Genomic DNA, 24432 nt, shown 5'->3' on the forward strand with positions numbered 1-24432 from the left:
AGGTAAGTGTAGTGTGGAATGAAACCCTATAAACATATGGCCTTCCTACAAATAAAATATAATCTAATTTTAGCAACAAGTGTCTCATATGTAGGTATACTGAGTAACCTCCCCAGGATTATTATGTGGGACTTCAACATTCAAGCCAAAACTGCCTTATCACAGTTGGCTAAGAATTTCATGACCACTGTGACAACCATGGGTCTTTCCCAGTACATTACTAGCCCTACATACAAAACAAGTGTTTGTCTTAGAGGAAAGTATATTCATACTCTTTTCATGGTCAGACCATTTTCAGGTGAGTTTTGTCTTACTGTGGCTACTTCTCTCTGTGGAGAGATTTGTGGAAGCTAATCAGTTCTTAAATGATCTTGGAGAGTTCCCAGTTAATACGACTGGTGCTCCTGTGGAAGCCCTAGTCTCAGTATAGAATGGTGAGATAGAGAAGGTGGTGTCCTTGCTGTATCAATGACTTTTGAGGCTATCAACCACAGTGTACATCTGAGGTGGATGTTTATCTCTTCTTAAACTGCATATTATGTGACTTGGCATTCTGCACTTCAGTAGCAACAGTTCAAGGCTTTTCAATCTGGAATATGATACTGAGAAAAAGCTGTTTCCATAAATGCCTCTCTTTTCAAGCGTAAGAGATGCAAGCACAAAGCTGTAATTATCTCTTCACTTAGGGTGTTATTCTTTTCGGCGCGTATCAGAGATATAAATAGCAACACATGAAAGCAATGCACTTGGACTGCAGAATAGGATGTACACCTCGCACAAGCCATTCATTCAATATGGAGCGAGGTTTTAAGCAACTTGAGATATGCAGAACTGGGAGGGCTTGGTAAGGATATTGGAGGTTGCAGAGACTTCCCATTGACTAGACTGTCCTGATGCACTGTTTCCATATGCATATGCATGGGGGGGGGAGTGGGGGTAGGGATGGGGAGAAGAGAAGGAATTCTCTGTTGAGTTGTACAGGGATTCATTTGCTCATGAGCACTGTGGACTTTTGTGGGAAAGGATCATGTCCAATATGTCAACTAGTATATTCAAATTGTTTCATCATCTTACCTTTTGCAATGCAGCTGCTGTTTCTTTCCTTATAATTTTTTTCACAAGTACATTTGTATGATCCTTTCACATTGATACAAAGTTGGGAGCAGATGCCAAATATTGCACATTCATTGATATCTAGAAAAGAAAAACCTTTATCATTTCTTTTTCAATTCATTGTAGAAAGTCACGACAGATAACCATAAAATTGGAATTCAGATTTTTAAAAGCCCAAAGCAATTCAACTCTTAAAAAAAGAAAAGAAAATAGCTATTAGCTCAGTCTACAGGTTTAACCTTAGACTCCTAGACTAAGCAAAAGATGCTCAGATTTGAGTTCTGGCATATTATTCTAGCTATTGAAAAGAATTTTAAGCAGTCAAGATGGGCAGTTGGCAACTTATAGGCAGTCCCTTCAGGACACCAAGTGTGAGACTGTTCAAAACCCATCCAAAGAATCTGTTAAAACTGAGTCTTCTATAGTTCAAAGTGTATAAATCAGCAATTCCAAGCTTAAATACATATGCATGGTTATATCTCAGAAGAAAAACAACCAGCAGTTTTGTCATGGTTTTCGCACAGAATGGCTTGATCTTCAAGTGAAGGCTGCTTAAATTCTAGAGGCCATTCTCCATTCAGGCTGTTGGATGGCATGTTGTAAATGCAGCAACAATGGAAAAGAAAGGTTTCTTTGGTACAACAGTCTATGCTGCAAGTAGATAGCTCTCTTACAGGAATTAACTGCCTTGATTTTAGCTAATTTCGCTAGCTCTTCTAGATCAGATATCCTGTGAACACAGTCTGCAGTTATATTTTGTATTTTTATAAAACACACAAATCCGAAAACATACTGGATTATACAACTCGAAATAAAAATCCATTGCCATCAAAGAACTGTCTACCTTATGTAAAATGGTTCAATGACAAAAGTAGCAAAATGCTAGACAACAGAGATAAATTGGGGAAGAAAGTTGGGCTGTAACTGAGTTACAGCAACTTTGAAAGATGCCTTTCTCTCTAGCTTTCTTTCGCTTGGTCTCTGTTTTATTTCTGTTGCCTTTCATTGGGACTTTTATTCATTTGTTTATTTAATTTATTTATGTATTGCAACATTCTTTTATCCTACCTTTAAAACTAGAGCAAAACCCCTTCATCTGTTTGCTGCCTGATCTGCACCCTTACATCGTGCTTTAGTCACATAATGAATGGAGTTCCTTTTTATTTACGTCGGACTGTCCCTCCTTCCCCCATGTTGAATTACGATGACCCAAATAAAATGCCAGACTTAGGCGTTCTCCTTAACTGCTTTTATTCGTAAACCTATAGTTCCAGAGTTTATAAGCTTGGAAAAAATAAATTGCTTTCCTTGATGAGAAGAGTGTTGGTTGAGGTATGCAAATAAATGTGAGATATAAATGCTATGAGGCTGCTGTCACAAAGGCATCCTGTGGGAAATGTGACACAAGGAAGGATACGATAGTCCCCTGTGCAGTTGGGGAGTTACCCTCCTACATGAAAGCAAGCCCCAATCTACCTCTCTCATTCACTTTTCTGATGGTACCTCACTTGTCCACACACCAGATCAGTTAAGGAGCACGAGACAGACTAACACTGGTAGTCTCATAGATTCTGGGAATCCCTGCAATTAAGCACCTTCATTTCTGGAAAATTTGTGGTATTATTTATTTAAATCAAAGACAGCCAAAATCTTAAGAATTTTGCAGGAGCTTAAAAACACAAAATTTTTATTATGAATGGTTAACTTCCTAGTTCAAAACAAAAGGTTTTGATGTCATTAATTTCAGACCCCCAAAGTGGACATCTCATAACCATACTTGATTGTTATTTGTCAGCTGCTTCAGATTCATTGTAAATATATAACTTTGGACCTTTTTATTATTGAATTTCTGTTTTTTTATTTGTTTTTATAATACTATTTTACTGGTTTTTGTGTTGTAGCTCTGTTTCTATTATACTGTTCTACTGTTTTCAATTCATGTTTTTGTATACCACTTGGGGATTTTTAAATACTAAGTGGTTTAGAATGCTTTTGAATACGTAAAACAAAAATAATTGAAGGCCATCTTTTGACATTTAATGTTGCTATTCATTTTTATGGAATATTTTTGAACATAAGGATTTCAAAGCAGTTTCTACACAAATACCTTCACATTGCCAGTTCCTTCTGTTCCTTTGAAATCCAGGCTTACACTGACAGAAAAGAGGTGTTTTCGTTTTATTACAATATGCATCATCACCACAAGGGTTCACATTGTTTTCGCAGCTATATTCAGTTAAGCCTAAAAAGGAAATAACAAAAGATGCAAAATCAAATGGATTTTAGTTTATTTCCATGTTTGTTACAGAACATCCATAGGCATTGTCTTCATTCATAGCTGCTGAAGAATTTTGTCTCCAAAGAAAGTCAGCTTTAATTTTTGTTTTGAAGTTAGCTAGTCCTGATATTGTATATGGTTGTATATACTGTAATGCCATGTTTCCAATCCTTCATGGTTTGCAGCATCAGGAATGAGACCCATGCTCCAACCCCCTCCTTTCCCATAATCAGCTTGGTTATTACTTCCTTTGATAAAGCCATTTTTGAGTGAGCCCTCAAAACCAAGTTCAGTTTGTATTATACATACATACATAATTTTATTTTTATATTGCCTTTCCATAGCTAAAACCATGCTCAAAGAGGTTTACAATGTGAAAAAATACATAATTGCAAACAATGAACAAACACCCCAGTCCAATAATCTGTTCAGGTGCCTCAGTGTTTGGAGATGGAGTCAGTCAGGGCCCTGTCCTCTCAGGTCAGGTGGGGAAAGACCTGCAAGGCATGGAGAAGGTCTTCCAGGACTCACAGCCAAGCTCGTCTAAGAATGTTTTCCCCATCTCTTACTGCCCAGAAACAATTAAAAACACATCCCTTCTAGAAAAACCATCACAATATTTTCCACTACAGTTTTATTTAAATAGGTTTATTAGTAGGAAACAAGCAAACAAGAGATAGTGTCCAAGATGAACTTTGTAGAGCCAGTGTGGTGTAATGGTTAGAGTGTTGGACTGTGACCTGGGAGACCAGGGTTTGAAACTCAGCCTTGAAGCTCACTGGGTGAATTTGGGCCAGTCACCATTTCTTAGCCTAACCTACCTCACATGGTGGTTGTGAGGAGGAAACAGGGAGGAGAACTGTATACACTACTTTGAGCTCCTTGGAAGACAAAGACGGTATGTAAATGTAATAAATAAATAAATTTCTCTCAAGGCTAAATGCAATAATGGCTCTTCCACACTCCCACTCATCCTGTTCCTAGAAAGCACAGATCTGAGAGATGCGCTGCTTCTCCCATAGCTTTCCCTGGGAAATCTGCTCCTTTCTGATGAATCAGAGCAAGCATTAATCTGAGGAAAACCCAATTGATGTTTGCTCCAATTCAGCGGTAAAGAGTGGATTTTCCTGAGTGAAAGTGGCAGGACGAGCAGCAAGGGAAGTGTGGGTGAGCCCTGTCAATGTATCTCATTCCCTTAAGACTGCTTCAGATTGCAGATTGGAAGCTGTATTGGCAAAAGGGAAGTGAGTTCTTTAAATCATTTTAATATAGATATTTATGTATTCCCCACATTTTTAACATACAATGCACTTTACGATCCTGATCAGCTAATAAATTAACAGGAGGAAGCAATGTCAACTTTGGCTCGGTGGCCACTTTCACATGTAAGCCAAACTCTGGTTTACTGGCACCATGTGAATGTACAGGCCCTTGGGTAAGGTCACCACAGATGGTGTGCTCCTCTCCTAGCCGAGTTAGATACTGTTTGGTTCATGCTAATTTAAATTCTACAAGATTACACATAACAGGTTCTATATAATATATAAACATGTTCTTTTTATTATTATAGAGAATGGCAAGCTTTCACCTTCTAAATCAAACTTACTTGTTTTACAGCCTTGCTCATCTGAACCATCACCACAGTCATCAAACTGATCACACTCCAGTTCCACAGGTACACACCGCTTATTGCTACAAGCAAATTCATCCTTTTTACAAGGCCTTGCCTTATATGTAGTTTTGTCTGCAAAATGTTACAAGTGAGCAATCAGATTTTTCTCCCTTTGATATCATTATCATTAATGGAACAAGTGCATTTAACAATGAAACATTACCAATAAAAAAAAATACTGTCTCCTGGATATGTAGAGACCTACTATATACTTGCAGCAGCCCATGAAACATGACAATCAGAAGATTTCCATTTCTCCCACGGGAGAATTCAGCATCCCAGGATGCACACGTGCATGCTACAATTGCCCAGAGAAATACATATTTCACACAACGGTGTCTGCACTTGCTGCTTCAAGAGGCGGCGAGAAAACACAAAACTGAGAGGATGGAGCTGTCTGAGTTGGCTTACACTCCCCTCCCTCATTTTCTTGTCTTCCACTTGGGAGAATAGCTTGGCCCTCATTGTCAGGCTGTTTTCACTGAGTATCATGTGAAGCAAGGAGTGGAAAAAGGAAGATGGAATATGCTGGTCCAGCCTCCTGTGCTATGCCTACAAACAGCATTGAGTACCACTGCACTGTGTACAATGTATAGGACACGAGACAGAAACTAGCAAAGGAGTGGTGGCTGTTGTTACCACGCTGATGCTTTAGCTGCAGTCAGTTCTGCTACTCATTCCTTTAATTTCAGTTCTCTATTCCACTGTGAGTCAAGGCATCACTCAATGAACCAGACATGACTTGGACAGTACAGACTTTGGTACTTATCAGGGCAAAATGATCACAATGGTCCTATGACGTCCAGGTGATCGTGTCAAAGACTTGGACTTTATGTTAGCATTTCACTGAATACAGTTGTTAGCCTTAGGATTATATATTGCGACTGCCCTGCTACCTACTTAGTCTGCATATATAGCTCAGTTGGCAGAGCACGAGACTCTTAATCTAGGGGTCATTGGGTGAAGATTCTTGCATTGCAGGAAGTTGGAGAGGATGATCCTTATGGTCCCTTCCAACTCTGATTCTATGAATATCATCCAATTAACTGCTAATGGTCCCATACAGCTTGTCCCATTACTTAAGAACATGGTTTCACCCTGTAGGCCACCGAACCTATCAAGGGCAATACACAACGTCTGTGCAGTGTTGATGACAAGATATAATCCACACATTTTCATAAATCAAATGAGAACTTTGGTCTTATGATAATCCAAAGGGGGGGGGGGGGAAATACCCACCACAATGGTCTTCATCTGAGTCATCACCACAATCATCAATCCCATTACAAATCTGCTCACGTCTCAGACAGACTCGGTTATTTCTGCATCGGTAAGGCCTTGTTGGGGGACATGGAAATTTTACTGTGAAAAAGGGAGAGAGAGAACTAATACTATAATGCTCATTATGTATGGAATGTATCCACTTTGAATAGAGAGGCAAAAGTGATTACATGTCAGATATAACCTTGGATTGTATCCAGTGATCCATGTGTGTAGTTCTGCTACACGGGGGTTACATTTTCACTTTTCTACCCCACCCCTTGCTCAGGAGGTTCCTCCTTTCCTCCTACCCACCCTGGGGTGGGTTAGATGGGACAGGAGAGGAAGCAGAAACTCAGCTGTGGACACAGAAGTCTGTTGTGCCAGTAGATTCAAGGGATTCAGCCCCTTAAACATTTAACCAGGCCTTTACTATATGTATATATAGTGGTACACTGAGTTACAAATGCCTCGGGTTACAAACACTTCAGGTTATAACCTCAGCTAACATGGAAGAGTTACCTCGAGTTGAGAACTTTGCCCCAGGATGAGAACGGAAATTGTGTGCCGGTGGCGCAGTGGCAGAAAGAGGCCCCATTAGTGAAAGCACACCTCTAGTTAAGAACAGTTTCAGGTTAAGAATGGACCTCCGGAATGAATTAAGTTCATAACTAGAGGTACCACTGTGTTATGACTTTAAAACTGCAAGATTTAGGAGAAAAAGTATTGCTGAAATGTTCTCACTTCAGTGCTACCTCAACTATCAAGAAAATCCTCTTGGAACGTTTGGAGGGCCCATGCAACACTACTGTGTTTTAACTTGCTTCTTTCCAATGTAGTATTTGCAACGTTTACTATAAAGACATAGGCTACATACACGCTATACCTTTAAAGCACCTTCGAAACACATACTTCCCCTCAAATAATTCTGGGCTCTTCTGTTTACCCCTCACAGTTACAATTCCCAGCAGATCACAGAATTGTGCAAGCACACCTTGTTCTATGCACTCGACAACTTAGTTGAATCCTGCCCACAATGTGTACACAGTCATAAATACGTATGAAAACAAAACAAGTGACCAAGCAAAACACAAAACTGAGCAGTCTAAAGGTAGTCAAATCAACAAACCATACTGTAGAAAATGAAACTTACCACATATTTCAGGGAGTTCATCAGAGTTATCTCCACAGTCATCTTCTCCATCACAAACCCAAAAATGCAGTTTACAGAGTGAATTGTTGCAAAGAAACTCATCTGATCTACATATATTCCCCCCTGAAAAACACGGAAAAAACAAAATAGTTTATACATATATTTTTATGCTTTAATTGGGTGTATACTGTGTCTGTTATTTTTCTATAGGGAAGCTGTTATCTTGTTGTTTGTCTGAGGACAGATGTCTTGCTGTATGCCGGAGTCCTTTCTAATTCCTGGATCAAATAAGGATTCAATTGCTGGACGAGTCAGACAGGTTTCTTGTTAAGGACCCCTAAATATGGGTTGTTAAGGTAACAGAAATTGGCCCTGTGCCAGAGGACAAATGAGTGGGCTCCCCTCCCTCACGTGGCTGTTACTCTGAAGGACAGGTCAGAGATATGCATGTGAGCTGGAAGCAGGATATGGGAGAAGCAACACCTTCTGGAGGTGAGAATGCTGTGACTCACTCCATTGTAGGCTCAGATTGTATATATGTTTAAATAAACCATATGTAATAGAGACACCACAGTCTCCACTGTCCCTCATGCCAAGGAAAATGAGCCCTGGGTAAGCGCCTGGACCCGCTGAAATTTTACACTGCTTGGAGATTGGGGTGGTGTGTGTTGTTTATTATTATTATTATTATTATTATTATTATTATTATTATTATTATCATCATCATCATCATCATCATCATCATCATCATCATCACCATCATCATCATACCACCCTATACCTGGAGGTCTCAGGGCAGTTCATAGAATAGAATAAAATAAAAATAAAAACAACAACCCAATAACCCCACCCCATATATATGATTCAGCATTGCGTTTTAATCCATGGACTTGATTGATTGATCGATTGCTGCTGCCTATTGGAAGTGGAAGGGACATCAGTAGGGCAACAATTCTCAGCACCCAGTAGGAACGACCATTTACCACTCCTCCTATAAACCAACTCAGAAGAATGTTGTGTTATCTGACATAGAATAACCGCACAGGCACTTCAGACACCATTTGGGTGAAACCTGCTCTTGCACTACCACCGTAGTCAGTGGATGAGCACAATACGTTACAATAACTTTAAAGGCTAACAAAAAAGAAGAATCTGTGCCATTTGCTGCTACATTTAGCTGTTAACCCTCAATTCCTCCCAGAAAACCCATTAAATAAATTTTATCTGCCCCCACAGTTGAAAATGACAAAGTCTCCCTCTTTCCTTGACACTTGCAAATGGGCTAGTGAACTGAGATGGGCATTTTATTTAAATCCTATTTTGAAGCACGTCATTTAGATAAAGTAGCCTAAAAAAATATGGTTTTATTTTGGTCATTTCCTAAATCTGATTTGCCTAAAATAATATGCTTTTTTCTAAAATGAAAAATGAACTTAATAGAGGAAACAGTATTTTTCTTCAGAATTATAGATCTCAAAAAATAGGTGGGCTTAATGCAAACACAGAAGGATTGATAAAAGAACAAATCCAAAAATCAGCAGATAGTTTAATTATATTATAAATACAGCCTTCACAGAGCACACACTTCAGAGATGGAAATTGGGATTATTCCTGTGATTGCCTAGGTTTAGGATGAACTAGATTTGTGAAAAGGCAGCCTCAATGAGATAATATTGCTCTATATTTTAAGGGATTACTACAAGTCATAATTCTTTTTTCTTTTTTTTTAAGGATATGGCTTTTCTGAACAAAATAGTGACAGTTACAAAAATGCCAAGTTGTGCTAACGGCCAAGGAAAAAGGTCTATTCTATTGAACAAAATGTGACATTCTGCAGGTTAAGGTAAAGGGGGTGGGAATATCGTCAACCACCTCTGTTGCTACCAGCTTTTTCTCTTTTTGTGCAAGTTATAGCACTTGAACATTTGGACAGCAACCTGAAAAGAGTTGAAGGCTGCAGTCATAAGGCCAAGTTGCAAGCTCCCCTTCAGTTCAATGGAGAGCTTTTGCCAATAGAACAAATGTAGTTCTATTGTAGATTCCCCCCCCATGGTGATATCTTATTCAGAGGCAGCCTCTTTTCCTTGTACATTCTTAAAGCAAAAATAAAAAATAAAAAGGGCAAATTAAAATTACTTTGTTTGTATTAAGTCTTATGCAACACAATTTTACCCATATCTACTCTGAATCAAATCACATTGAGTTCAATGGATATTATTATTATTAGTTATTAAATCAAAAGTGGGGAAGAACATAATGACTCTCACCTCTGTCACAATGTTGTTCATCACTGCTATCCACACAGTCTTGGATTCCATCACAAAGCCATCTGATAGGGATACAGTGGGCCTTATTTTTACATCGGAACTGGTCTTCCTTACATTCTGTTACACAATCCATCTGTTTAAATACATTTATATGTGGCAGTATTTATAAACAAAAGCAACAGAGTTATAGACAGATCGTAGAATTCAGCAAAGGTGGGTCATTTTTCTCTTACTGACAGAAAAGTTACAATTAACACTGAATATAAATAACTACAAATGCAAACAACACCATTTTGAGTTATAAAGGAGGGGGCATGACATTGACACCTTTGCCCTAAAATCACTCCTTAGCATCCAAAGTTACAGAAGTAGAAGAAGTGTGACTGTGCACTGGGCTTTTCCACCTCTCCAGCTTTCAATCAAGATTTTTTTGTGAGTATAGAAAGTTGGGACCTGGGAAAGAGTGCAGGGGCTGGAGGAGGAAGCGGTATAAAAAGAAATGAAGGAGGGATCTACGGTATGTTGTGTGACTGGAAGTGCCCTTGCAGAAGCACAAAACATTTTTGGATACTGCTCAATAACTACCACCCAGCCCACGGAGCGCCACTGTTCTTATGAAATTCCCCATATTTATTTCTTTATGGATTTATAACTTGCTTTTTGACCAAAGCCATCAAAGTGGGTCACAATGTGAAAATGTAAGGATTAAATTGTTTTTAAATGCAACAATTAAAACAGCAAACCTGGGCGTACTCAAGTAGTTGTCTGATCTTTCAAGCTCCTCAGACAAGAAACAGATCTGGTGAACCTCTGACATGAGGTAATTCCAGAATTTGGGGGCCAGAACTGAAAGGACCTTACAGCTATGCAAATCAACTACTCCATTATTGGGATTCAACTACTCCATTATTGGGGGAAAATAGAAAAGCCTAGCAATGACTGAGTTGTTTGCTTTTCTGTACAAGGAAACCTCTGGGGTAGAATGAAATTCCACAATATTTGCGACTTTAAATTCTAAATTCTAAATTTGCTAGCCAAAACTTTAGAGCAGGTCAAGACTAATTAACTGCGTACCTCATCAGAGCCGTCAGGACAGTCATATTCTCCATTACATCTGAAAGATGCTGAGATACACCCTCCACTGGCACAGACATACTCACTCGAAGAGCAGGTTGGAGATGCTATTTCGGAAATATATTTGGCATTAGAGAAAGGCAGTGCACTGTAAGCTTGGTATTTGGTAAAATCTGTATTTCTACAGAGTGGCATGTTTGGTAAGGGCAAAATATATTACTAACAGTGTTTTTCATTGCAGTTAATAATTCTCTTATCCCCCACCCCACCCCCCAATAAAGATTTACCTGGTTCACAATTTTTCTCATCTTCCCCAAGAATGCAGTCATCGTGTCCATCACATTTCCACTTTGAGGAAATGCACTGACCATTGGAGCATTGAAACTGGTCTTTTAAGCAGCCAGAATCACAATATCTCTGTCATAAACAAAATAATGCAACCAATTGAAGTAATATACAATACAAAGTGCAAAAAGAAGATTATGCCTGGAAACGAACAGCATTTGTGATTTCTCCAGTAATAAAATAATCATTTCCAAAGTTATACAAAAGTAGCAGAAGTTATAAAATGGAATAGTAATCACAGCTGGATAGCGGGTATAGTAATTTGATTGAGTGATAGTCATGGACATGGCCACCTCAAATACGGTGACATTTTTCTTAAAAGTACATTCAGAATTATCACTTCAAATATGGGCTAAAAATAGGGATATATGAAACCTTTCTTATTATTTTCTGTGATATTTCCACTTCATGGAAAATTGAGACCACGTGACAGGGCAGCAGCCAGATTTTTGCAAGGTTAGAATTTTCAGAACTCTTAACTCCAAAGTTACAAAGCTGCACACTAGTTTGGACCTGGACCGAAAAGGGATTAAGACGAGGTTTGATTATGCATTGAATCAAAGAATTGGATGGGACCCAAGGTTCATTTAGTCCAAGCCCTTGCAGTGGAGGAATCTTAACTAAAGCATCCATGACAGACAGCCATCCAACCTCTACTTAAAACCCTCCAAGGAAGGAGAGACTACCACCTTCTGAGGGAGTCTGTTCCACTGTTGAACAGCTCTTACCATCAGAAAGTTATCCCTGATGCTTCTGCTTTGGAAAAAAGCTCATAGTTTTGCACTGTAAAAAAACAAAAACAAAATCTTGCTGTTGGGTGGCAATACCAGGCTATTTTACTCATAGTTTGTGATACCAAGTGTTGGCAGCTTGCTTTTCCTCAATGGAGCAGCCTATGATGCCATTTTATTTTGTTGACTTCCTTTTGCACAGGTCTTACTGGCTAGTTGTTTCTTTTAATATAGTCCCCACCCCCCCACCCCCCCACCCCCGCAAACTACTAACTGACTTCCCTCAGTAGATCAGGATATTTCCTGCAATCTAGTTCAAAGTTAATTGACCCCAATTCTACAGTGTACCAATAACATGAAGAATTTTTGTGGGACCATGTTGACTCAACCTTACTTTCAACTTCCTAGAAATTCTTACGTTTGAGCCTCCAAAGTCTTACATTTGAGCCTATACTGCCTTTGGGTCTGCTTGCTCAGCAGCTATGTAGGGGGGACCAATGCTTGTAGATGCAAATCAAGTTGTTAATCCTGGATCTTATGTAGAGTATTGATCACATGGTTTTAGGTGGCGTGTGCATCAGTATATAAGCCCAAACATGGATGTTTTGGGGTTCTGAGGTGGAAAAGGCACTTCACCCCCTGCCGCTAGTATCCCATCATATATAGGTGCTAAGTATCAAAACCAATCTCTTGCAAAGACCTACCTCATCTGAGCCATCTGCACAATCATAATCACCGTCACACCAAAATCTTGCAGACATACAGTCTCCATTTGAGCAGTGAAAGTCTTTCTGAGCGCATGTTTGTGGCTCTGAAATAAGAAATGTTTCAGATTCAAACTAAACATAAGTTAGAGAACTTTTTTCTTAGTTTGATATAACTCTCCGAAGCTTACCCGTGATACACTAAGAACTGGAATCAGAACTGTTTCCTGATTCCATTAATTTTGTGTTCTCCCTTTATATTATTTATAATGTTATACATCTGAGGTTGCTAATTGGGTTTAATAAATATTAGAATTTAATTAGAACCGGTATTTTAGAACCCATAATAGCTGGATTCATGTGTATTCAAGATGTGGGCTGGCAGCTGTTAATATGCGAAGAGTTAATTAACCTAAGCACACTTCCTGGGTTGTGTATTTGACATTGTAATCCTGTAGAATCAACAAGTCTAAAATCTAATTAGTTGAGGTAATTTCCTTGTGCGGTGACCACCTGGGGATACGCCATTTAGGTGAAACAAAAGAATGAAAGGGCAGATCTCATTTGCAAATGTGCCGGTTCCCTCCCTCTCTCAAGGGCTAAGTGTGAATAAATGTGAAAAACTAATCCCTTTTCAGGCAATGAGTTTTTGGACATCAAAGGAAGGGCCTTCTCCTGGATTATAAAAGAGACCAGAATTTAGGATATGGGGATTAGGGCTGGAGTGATGTAACCAGGAAGCTGGGTTGTGCTGGGCTTCTTGTTGTTGTTGCTATGGAATATTCTGGTGCGTTTTGGGGTACTGCTGCTGTGAGCCCCTCCATTGGAAACTCCAGGTTGTATATATATATGTGTGTGTGTGAATAAACTATATATCCTAAAGACACTAGCCTCCATTGAGCCTTATTCCTGAAGGAAACACTAACCCTGGGTAAGAATGCCTGCAACCCCTGGAATCTTATGCAGCTGCTTGGCAGAGATTGGGGTGGCATGTAATAATATTGTAACATTATTATTATTATTATTTCAAAAAAATCCAGATTAAAAATGGGGGGGGGCATGCTCATACATATTTAAAATAAGTATGCTTGAAATTCAGAAACTATTGATAAAAGGTATTTTACTCTTACATACCCGCAGAGGCTCTCCACTTTTTAGTTCCATATAAGAAAATATGCATTTTTAAAAAGGACTATTTTAACTATCAAAAGCTTCCTAAAAGCTTTTGATGTTACTACAATGTAGGCCAAAGTTTTAAAAAGAGGAGTGCTAATGTAGTGCTAAGGAGATCACTCCATCAATTCCAGCATTTCAGCTTGTCTGATGGAATTATCTCCCTTCTTCTCCTCTCCCCCCCACCCCGCTGTGCACTGTTCTATGTATTCTCCTGCCCCCCCCCAGTCAATTTGGGAAGGCATAGGGACATACGGGGGGTGGGAGGAAGGGGAAACCTCATCTTGCACAAGCTTCTGCTATTATTAATAATAATAATAATAATAATTTCATTTCTATACTGCTTTATAACGCGTTTCCGTGCGCTGCTCTGGTTCGCCAGAAGCGGCTTGGTCATGCTGGCCACATGACCCGGAAGCTGTACGCCGGCTCCCTTGGCCAATAAAGCGAGATTAGCGCCGCAACCCCAGAGTCTTTCATGACTGGACCTAATGGTCAGGGGTCCCTTTACCTTTACCTTTATACCGCTTTATATGTTAAGGGGAAAAAAATCCTCAAAGCAAGACTGGCTGATTGAATTTGGCCCCAAAGCTTTCTTTCACCTTTTTAAGCCATAGGAGCTAACAAACCAACACTGTGCACTTCTTGCTACTGCAGTTAGCTGCTATAGGTGAGTTGACTTTACTTATTTCAACAGCTTATGCAAGTATTTCAAATATTCAAAAATTCAAATTTTGCTTCTGGAATAATAAGGCGTGGTCTGACCAAGGCAGAATAGATCTGGACTTGATACAGCCTAGCATTAGCTTTTTTTTGTTGTAGCTGCATCATGCTGTTGACTCATGTTAAACTTATGATCCATTAAGACCCCTAGATCCCTTTCACACGTACTACTAGCAAGTCAGAAATTACTTACTGCAGTTTTCTTCATCAGAATTGTCACCACAATCATTTTGGCTGTCACACCTCCAGTGATCTGGAATGCAGTTGCTGTTCTTACATTGGTATTCATGAGGCCCACATGTTTTTTTATCTGTAACCAAGACAGATACTGCTTTTATTCTAATAATCTAAGGTAGTTAAGCATTGTGAAAAATGCATGCCAGATCTATAGCACATTAAACTATGTTTCACTAGCAAAGGTACTGAATTAATTATCAGCTGCTATGTCAGAATGCATTTTATTTTTACCATATTATTATTTGCCCGGAGGTGGGGGATAATTATTTGCTTGGATCCAAACTTGAATGTGGCTGATGGGAAAATCTGAAATAGAACTTTTCACAAGAGGCACTTCTGCCAGTAGAAGGGAAGAAGCAATTTAAGATCCCCCCTCCCCGCTGCAGCCTCTTGTGCCCTCAGAAAACTTGCTTCAGGGGATTTAGGGACTAGAACATGTGGGTGGTGCTGTGGGTTAAACCACAGAGCATAGGACGGCGGTTCGAATCCCCGCAATGGGGTGAGCTCCCGTTGCTTAGTCCCTGCTCCTGCCAACCTAGCAGTTCAAAAGCACGTCAAAGTGCAAGTAGATACCACTCCGGCGGGAAGGTAAACGGCATTTCCTTGTACTGCTCTGCTTCGCCAGAAGTGGCTTAGTCATGCTGGCCACATGATCCGGAAGCCGTACGCCGGCTCCCTCAGCCAATAAAGCGAGATGAGCGCCGCAACCCCAGAGTCGGTCACAACTGGACCTAACGGTCAGGGGTCCCTTTACCTTTTAGAACAGGCATGGCAGCAGAGGGAGGATAGAATCAACAAAAAATCCCTCCCCTCCTCTTCCATCAGTGGGATTCTCCACTGGATCAAAACCCTTTTTCTGCATAGAAGGAGTCATTCTAATCTGAAATGATTCTAATATGAACTGACTTTATTACCACTAGTTGTGATGAAACACTTAATATTCTTGGGTATTTTTCAGGACCCACTCTTTTCCTTGGTTTCAACTGCTTTTAAATAGCTGCAAATCACCCTGGGACCTACTGGTGAAGGGTGGGCAATAAATTTAGTAAGAATATTTTAAAAATAATAACAAGCCTTACAACAAAAATTGCTCCTGTACATTGTTACAAAGAGCTGGCATGCTCAATTCCATTCCCAATCTCACATGGTTTTTCATCCAAGAAGTAGGCTGCATTCAATGGACAATGAGTATGCTCAGTGGTCTTTGGGCTGTTGGCTTCTCTCACCACTTCATGATTTCTCTCTCTCTTTTGGTATGTCTGCAAACCCTGAATTCCCACCAAGCCTGCTGATATTTCACTCTTGTGCATGGGACATATAGTTTTGGCCACATACGGGCAGGCACTAGAGAATTGCATTTGCCAGTAGTATACAGGATACTCACCACAGTTTGCCTCATCAGACCCATCAGCACAATCAGGATCCTCATCACAAACCCATAGTTTAGAAATGCAGTGCTTTGTTGTTTTACACTGAAAATGGTCAGGAGAACAGCTGTTTTCCGCTTTAAAGAAAATGAGCTACTTTAAGTACAGAAACTGTTTTCTAACATTCAGAAATTCTAATTAAAACAATCAAAGCTGTTTTAAACTAGCTTTCTCTCAATTCTTCAAACAAACAAAAAACCCGAACAAAAATACCCAATGTCTTATCTCCACTTCCTACATTATTCAAATTATTCAAAAGAATTCACCAAAACAACAATGTGTATAGCGTGTTTGACTGACCACAAATAATGCAATTTTGGAGTTTCTATGTAAGTAACTTACGACAATCTCTTTCATCTTCTTCATCACCGCAATCATCCTGTCCATTACACCTGAGATTTATTGGAATGCACTTTTGATTCTTGGTGCACTTGAATTGACCTGACAGGCAGACATGTGTATCTGAGGACAAACAAATAAGAAGCTTCAGGACAGAAAACTCAGGTGATTCTCATTTTATACTGCTCAGCTATATTACTGCTGTTTTGAATGCCTCATTATCAGGTCTGGTACCAGACTTCAGTGAGCACTCAGCATGATGTTTGCAATAAGTTCCCACCTGGATCTCTACGTAGTGCTGCAACATGCTACTACTGGCACTGCTGCCATCACCATCACTGTATGTTGCCACCAGTCACTCATCTCACCTTGAACCAGACTGGACAAGGCAGGCAGCAACACCTGTTGCTACTGCATGCTGCCACAACTTTTCAATGGGAATCAAGCTGTTACTTGGTTCTGATTTGCAGTGCTTGGCATATTTGTTTACCTAAAAATCAACCATTATCCAAAATAAAGAGATTTGAGGTCAACTATTGCATTTTGGGTAATCATATTCGCTATTAAATTGGCTCTTTGAATCTTGTTTGAACTGTTCATTAAAGTAATTTTAAGTTCAGACTTCTTCACGTTTATCTTACAAGCTGAAACTTTGCACACACACACACGCGCGCGCACACGCGCGCGCACACACACACACACACACCTGTTATCCCAAGTGCATTTTGAAATGACAAGCTGGCAACACATCATTACATCTCCTTCATGTATAGTGGTACCCCGCAAGACGAACGCCTCGCAAGACGGAAAACCCGCTAGACGAAAGGGTTTTCCGTTTTGGAGGCGCTTCGCAAAACGAATTTCCCTATGGGCTAGCTTCGCAAGACGACAGCCCATAGGGAAATCTCCGGGACAGCGGGGAAGCGCGTCTTCCCCACTGTCCTCGGACCTCCTCCCGCCGCCAGGCTTCGGAAGGCTGCTCCGAAGCCTGGCAGGGGGGCGGAGAGGTTTTTAAAAAACCCCGGGACAGCGGGGGACTTCTCCGCTGTCCGGGGTGATTTTAAAACGCTGCCGTCCCGGGGGAGCAAAGTCTTTCGCCCCTCGCCCGCCTTCAGAAGAGGTCCTGGACCTCTTCTGAAGGCGGGCGGGGGGCGAAAGACTTTGCTCCCGCCTGCCTGCCTTCCCGGGAGAGCGGAGAACGCTCAGCTCTCCCCGACGGCTTTTGAAGGCAGGCGGGGGGGGGGGAGCAAAGACTTTCGCCCCCCGCCCGCCTTCAGAAGAGGTCCTGGACCTGGGCGGGGGGCGAAAGACTTTGCTCCCGCCTGCCTGCCTTCCCGGGAGAGCGGAGAACGCTCCGCTGTCCCCGACGGCTTTTGAAGGCAGGCGGGGGGGGGAGCAAAGACTTTCGCCCCCCGCCCGCCTTCAGAAGAGGTCCTGGACCTCTTCTAAAGGCGGGCGGGGGGCGAAAGACTTTGCTCCCGCCTGCCTGCCTTCCCGGGAGAGCAGAGAACGCTCCGCTCTCCCCGACGGCTTTTGAAGGCAGGCGGGGGGGGGGGAGCAAAGACTTTCGCCCCCCGCCCGCCTTCAGAAGAGGTCCTGGACCTCTTCTGAAGGCGGGCGGGGGGCGAAAGACTTTGCTCCCACCTGCCTGCCTTCCCGGGAGAGCGGAGAACGCTCCGCTCTCCCCGACGGCTTTTGAAGGCAGGCGGGGGGGGGGAGCAAAGACTTTCGCCCCCCGCCCGCCTTCAGAAGAGGTCCAGGACCTCTTCTGAAGGCGGGCGGGGGGCAAAAGTCTTTGTCCCCCCTGCCTTCCTTCCCAGGGGGGCGAAAGTCTTTGCTCCCCCGGGACGGCAGCATTTTAAAATCGCCCCGGACAGCGGAGGACTTCTCCGCTGTCCGGGGTGATTTAAAAGCCCCTGGGAAGGCAGACAGGGGGGACAAAGACTTTTGCCCCCCGCCAGCCTTCAGAAGAGGTCCTTCTGAAGGCTGGCGGGGGGCAAAAGTCTTTGTCCCCCCTGCCTGCCATCCCAGGGGCTTTTAAATCGCCCCGGACAGCGGAGAAGTCCTCCGCTGTCCGGGGCGATTTTAAAATGCTGCCGTGGGGGGGGGGGAGCAAAGACTTTCGCCCCCCCCCCAGCCTTCAGAAGAGGTGGGGGACAGATTGTCCCCGGACCTGGTCTGAAGTCGGTTTCCATAGGAACGCATTAATTGATTTTCAATGCATTCCTATGGGAAACCGTGCATCGCAAGACGAAAAACTCGCAAGAAGAAAAAACTTGCGGAACGAATTAATTTCGTCTTGCGAGGCACCACTGTAATTATGTTTTCCCTTCTCTATCACTCTTTTTCATTCCTCTTGTACATCAATTTTATCCAGGGTTTATTGCCAGACAGCCTTTTCACCAAACAAAGAAGAGTGTTTAAAGAGGTCACCGTTCTCTTGTAACTCTCCTGATAGCTGTTATCAGTCATCTTATAATAATATTAGAGTGATACACTCTTTGTAATTATCTTCCAACTTCTTAATGATTCTTAAGAGCTAAACATTACTGGCAGCCTGGTACTATTCAGAATTTTAGCTAGGGAAACTCAAACACCTGGATGCACAACAGCTGATAAAATGGCATATTCTTTATCAGTTAAAGAGACAGGCTTGTCCTGTTTTACAGATTTCTAGCACTGTATCAGATCTCTTTAGTACTCTTGTGGCAACAGTAAGTTATAGAAACACTAGGGCAATGAGGTTTCTCCTTCAGTTCTTAGAACGTTGTGCTGGGATATTTGTGTGGTTTCACTTTCCCCACAACTGTAAAAACCCTTGCACAGCACTTCTGCATCTTCAACAGGATTGTCCTCATCCTGGCGCAATAGCACTGAAGACTAAACCAGCCACTAGATAGGAGATGTCAAATGCTAGCAGCCCTTTTACAAGGGAACAATGAAGCTGAGGGAAGGTAAATTAGTAAGGAAGCATAATGAGAATATATAGAAGATTTGAGAAGATTGTGAAATGCAAAGATAAATGCAATGTCAGAATGTAGAGGAAATCGAGTAGGGGTGGAGGGAAGCAGGGGGAGGGACAAAAGAATATCATATTTGATTGATTGATATATGTGGGGATGGGGAGTAGCTCTGGTATATTTGTACTGTGTTGTAATATGGAAAAACCAATTAAAAAAGAAAAGAAACTGGAGCACAGTACATGACGCTGCACTGCAGCTGATAAATGGTAGACTATAGCATCAGATTCCCTAAAAAGCTTTTTCTTTGATTTCATTTATTTCAGAAAATTTATATACCACTTGATTGTAGGCAACAACAGCAACCTCAAAGCAGTCTCATGCCATATAATGCTTACCACAATTGAGTTCATCAGAGTTGTCTCCACAGTCATTCTCTCCATCACATATAAATGCTGGTAAAACACAGAGTCCAGTTCCACACTGAAATCGGCCAGGCTGACATTTAAATTCAGCTGGAAAAAAGAATAAAGTGTTGAACAGCTGCATTTCATGGTAATAAGTTTTTTTAAAAAACAGCAACAACACAACAGCCTTTCATAGCATTTCTAGGCTTATGAAATAGCTATCATATATTTGTTTACTAATAAATAGATATGTAAAGTGTCTATCTCTTAGTCCAAGTACGTTAATGAAAATTTTCCATTATAAGTCAGTGGTTTTTTTTAATCAAATGCATATAAAATGTTTTGCAATTAACAAGAATGCATGCCTCTACTCTGTAATTTTTAAAGCAACGTGAGAACTATCAGAAACTGGGTGATTCTAATTGCTTCTCTTTCCTCAAAGAAGCAATTAAATGTATTTTCTCTTAGCTGTACTAAAATTGTTTCAGCCAGATGACTCTCTGTTTACAAATTCACAGCTACACCTTTCTCCCACAACTATATGACGTCCAAGCAGGAGAAGTGGAAGCTAATTGGCATGAAAGCTGAATTTCTCAGCAACTGTAAGCTGTGTGATTTCCTGCATTCTGATGTTCCTCAGGACATCAGATTGCAAGTACAGATCAGCAAAATGACTGCATTCAAACTACTTAATGCACCAGTACTTACTGTGAAGCACAAATACCTTCTGAATCAAAACAAGAAACAGTACCAGCTAAAATAAGTACAATGGTACCTCAGGTTAAGAACTTAATTCGTTCTGGAGGTCTATTCTTAACCTGAAACTGTTCTTAACCTGAAGCACCACTTTAGCTAATGGGGCCTCCTGCTGCCGCTGCACCGCCGCCGCATGATTTCTGTTCTCATCCTGAAGCAAAGTTCTTAACCCGAGATACTACTTCCAGGTTAGCGGAGTCTGTAACCTGAAACGTATGTAACCTGAAGCGTATGTAACCTGAGGTACCACTGTATGTGTATGCCTAGGTTAATAACTAAAACTGAAATTTGCCTCTCTATGAGTGTGAAACTACGGTAGCTTGTTCAAATAGAATATAGTCAACTCAAAAATTATTAGAAAGATTCTAGGCATCCATAGGAAGAAGATGTTTTAGGCTGGAATTATGACAGCTATGCTATAGGACTGCTACAAATCACTACTATGACACCACAGTCCTATGCATGAATCCCACACCATCATCCATTGGTACTTGCTGTAGTATGTGCATTTAATATTGTGGTCCACGAGTTCTTAATTTGATTGATTCATTTTAAAATTCTACATTTTCAGGGTTTTCTAAATTAATGGAAGATTTAATAAAACATTCTCTCCCCAAAATAGTAAGGGTTGCACATTTGGGAAGCCTTTCTCCACTCTAAACCTCAATGCAAGTCATATTTGTTCTTTATCATGGCATTAGTAGTGGTGACTTCACTCCTTCTAAGTAGCAAGCCACTCTTCTCAGGTCACCGCTAACCTCACTTACATTTCCTCTGCAGCAGAGGGCACTTTGAGCTCTAGACCTCAGAGATTTGATTGAAATTTGAGAACCATTAGCCCTGTGAAGCAAAGGCAGTCAAACATAACTAGTTTCCTTCCCAGTAATCCAGTCTGGATTTCAAATTACAGTGGTACCTCGGGTTACATATGCTTCAGGTTACATACGCTTCAGGTTACAGACTCCACTAACCCAGAAATAGTGCTCCAGGTTAAGAACTTTGCTTCAGGATGAGAACAGAAATCATGCTCCGATGGCACGGCAGCAGCAGGAGGCCCCATTAGCTAAAGTGGTGCTTCAGGTTAAGAACAGTTTCAGGTTAAGTACGGACCTCCGGAACGAATTAAGTACTTAACCCGAGGTACCACTGTATAGTGAAAAATCACCTAAACACAATTTGAATTGACCCACATGTATAAATATATCTATACACAGCAGCAATCAGTGTGGCTGAGTGGCAGTGCTCACTCTTGACAGCTGAGTTGCTGCTGCTTATGGAGAGGAAGAATGAGGCAGCGTTGGCCCAGTAAAGATGCGCCAGCAGGAAAACCAGATTGGTTCCGCCCAGAGCTGTCCTACGCATGATGCAAGGCAAGGTGACTGCCTCAGGTGGCAGGACCTGCAGGGGCAACAGATGCCAATGTTTATCTTAATTCCTTCTTTGTTCCTGATGTCAGTCTTCACTCCCTCTTCCCTTCTTCCCTAGCAGGGAAGGGGGTGCCATTTTGTAGTTTGCCAAAATGCCACGGGGCGACCATGGTTCTATGGGTGTGTTAGCACAATGCCATCTTCCCTGCTGCTTTGCTGATCCACTACATACTTTTTACTGGCGGACAGCATTTGGTTGTTGCCTAGTAACTGCCTGACAGACTTCCAACATAACTAGATGAGGGAATACTGTTAATTGTATGGTAAGAAAGTGACCTGCTGAGGATCCTCTTTTGCTTCTGCTGTTGCACTGGAGCTCTAGGAAGCTTTCAAGCTTGCTGATTAAAAAAACTACTGGCCTAGTTTATTTAAAAAATTGAGAATGAAGAGATTTGAAGAGTGTGTACCAACCAATATAAGCCATGTGCAGCAGAAAAGTCTCCACTATGAATTACCATGCAGAAAATGCAAAGCTACGCAAGCCTGTTTTCATGAATATAATATATTTGTATTCACCTGTCACATATTCATCTGTCATGGCAAAATTATAGCAGGCATACTTGTACCTGCTGCAAACATTGTTTACTTTTTAAAAAATGACAGGAGTATTGTGGCAGGTGCATGAACTATGAGCCTATCAAAATATCTGCAGATTTTACAGCACATTCAGGATACTGCAGCAGTGTTATAAAAGTGCTAAGCAGCAGTACATCTTATGAAATCTCTAGTGATTGCCAGACTGCTGCAAATCTTCTTTTGTATTATTTGCAAAAGCTATAATATAAATAAGGGAGATATTAGGAAATTATTAAAAAAGTTAAATATTATACCAAGTTGCAGCAGAAACGCTTAGAAAAAGTTCTATTTCTCCAGATAATTAAGTTACTATCTAAATTGTTTGTTCACTCTGTAGCAGTCTTGTAGATTTTATTGACTTAACAACAAAGACAAAGTGTGTTCTCCCTCATGGAGAGCATGTGTTGCAGTGGGAGCTGACAAGACACCTCACTGTTGCTGGACAAAAGAGTTTGGCCATCTTTAAACAGGGGGGCGGGCTGTTACCAGGGAGATTTATATGTTGCCATTTATTGATTGACAGCCCTATTTGTTAAATACTCTGCACGCAGCGACCTCTTTTCACTGCGTGCTTCGGATCACCCACCCTCCCTCCCTAATGTGAGGCTGTTTGCTTGACCTTGCTATGCCTGCCATGGGGTCATCTGCTCTTGGGGCAGGGGCCCGGTAGGAGTTTTGTCCATTTGGCTGATTGGCTGGTGCCACTTGGTTTTTGCCTTCTGCGTAGCAAATCATCACAACTTGTAAGGTTGTGGTTAGGCATTGGTTTGGGAATTGGTTGGTGGAGGGGTAAGTGCCTGCCCCTCCAATGCTGCTGCTGCAAGGGAATTCTGTTAAAGGAACCCAGGGGCTCGCCATGCTTTTGTCCGAACCCCCTGGCAAGTGGCTAGGGCCACGCAAGCCCCTGGGAGCATTTGGGGAGAGGTGAGGCATGGTTCCCAGTCCCGTCTCTCTCCCCGGGTGACTTACCCTTTCTGACTTCGCGGGGGGTGCAAATGTCAGACTGTCCCCGTGCGGGGTCAGTTAGTCGCTACCAATGCCTAAGCAACCACTCACATTGCTGTATTTTTAATAAAGTTGTGGCCAAAATTATGCCAAAAACCTTAAACATAAATCAAGTGTCATTGTATTCTTATTTGGGGTGTCTTGGGGACCTCGACGCACAAATTTATATCCCACCTTCCTCCAAGAAACTAAAGGCAGCATTCATGGTTCTCTATCTCTCCATTGTATTCAAACAAACCTGTAAACTAGATTAGGCTGAGAGATTGGCTTAAGGTCATCAAGCAAATTTCATGGCCAAGTGGAGACCTGAATCCTACTCCAACCCTCTTAACCACCGTACCAGATTGACTCTTACAGTATGAAAATGCTAGGTTAATGCAACTTGCTAAAATACTTACGGCATTCTTCAGGTTCATCTGATCCATCCCCACAATCATCTACAGTGTCACACTTCCACCAGAATGGAATACATTTGTCAGTTTTGCAGCGGAACTGTAGGAGAAAGGTATAATATGGAAAACCTTCAAGTGTTAACAGTTTTTATTGAAATAACATGGGGTTTTTTTGCAGCTGAAAATAATTTATAAGAAATCAGAGCCCAAAGCCATAATATGGAGTCTGCTGTTCTTTGAAATTAGTTTCTTGCCCACTAAAGGTATTAATGATCTGGATTCACAGACATACTTGGGTGAGTGGAAGGCACTTCCATTCTCATGGGTTGGGGGAGGGGGGTATTTTTGGAAATTCCATGACATGCTAGTTCAGAAACAGAGGGGGACAGTGGGCTATAAAAGCAAATGAGAGA

At 41.4% G+C, this 24432-nt stretch overlaps 1 protein-coding gene across 6 annotated transcripts in view; it reads right to left on the reverse strand.

Moving 5' to 3' along the window:
- LRP1B (LDL receptor related protein 1B) overlaps positions 1-24432 on the reverse strand; it is a 754317-nt gene that overhangs the window by 42525 nt on the left and 687360 nt on the right. For all 6 annotated transcript variants that reach the window (XM_028745157.2, XM_028745183.2, XM_028745175.2 and 3 more), the window contains 14 exons: positions 24026-24119; positions 19855-19971; positions 16500-16619; positions 16115-16234; positions 14687-14803; positions 12598-12704; positions 11105-11234; positions 10818-10924; positions 9744-9876; positions 7477-7599; positions 6303-6425; positions 4998-5135; positions 3221-3355; positions 1075-1194 (listed from right to left, as the gene is read on the reverse strand). In XM_028745157.2, the coding sequence (XP_028600990.2) occupies positions 1075-1194; positions 3221-3355; positions 4998-5135; positions 6303-6425; positions 7477-7599; positions 9744-9876; positions 10818-10924; positions 11105-11234; positions 12598-12704; positions 14687-14803; positions 16115-16234; positions 16500-16619; positions 19855-19971; positions 24026-24119 (1684 nt within the window). The remainder of the gene's footprint in view (positions 1-1074; positions 1195-3220; positions 3356-4997; positions 5136-6302; positions 6426-7476; positions 7600-9743; positions 9877-10817; positions 10925-11104; positions 11235-12597; positions 12705-14686; positions 14804-16114; positions 16235-16499; positions 16620-19854; positions 19972-24025; positions 24120-24432) is intronic.

This window comes from Podarcis muralis, chromosome 1 (genome assembly GCF_964188315.1).
Source record: "Podarcis muralis chromosome 1, rPodMur119.hap1.1, whole genome shotgun sequence".
NCBI lineage: Eukaryota > Metazoa > Chordata > Lepidosauria > Squamata > Lacertidae > Podarcis > Podarcis muralis.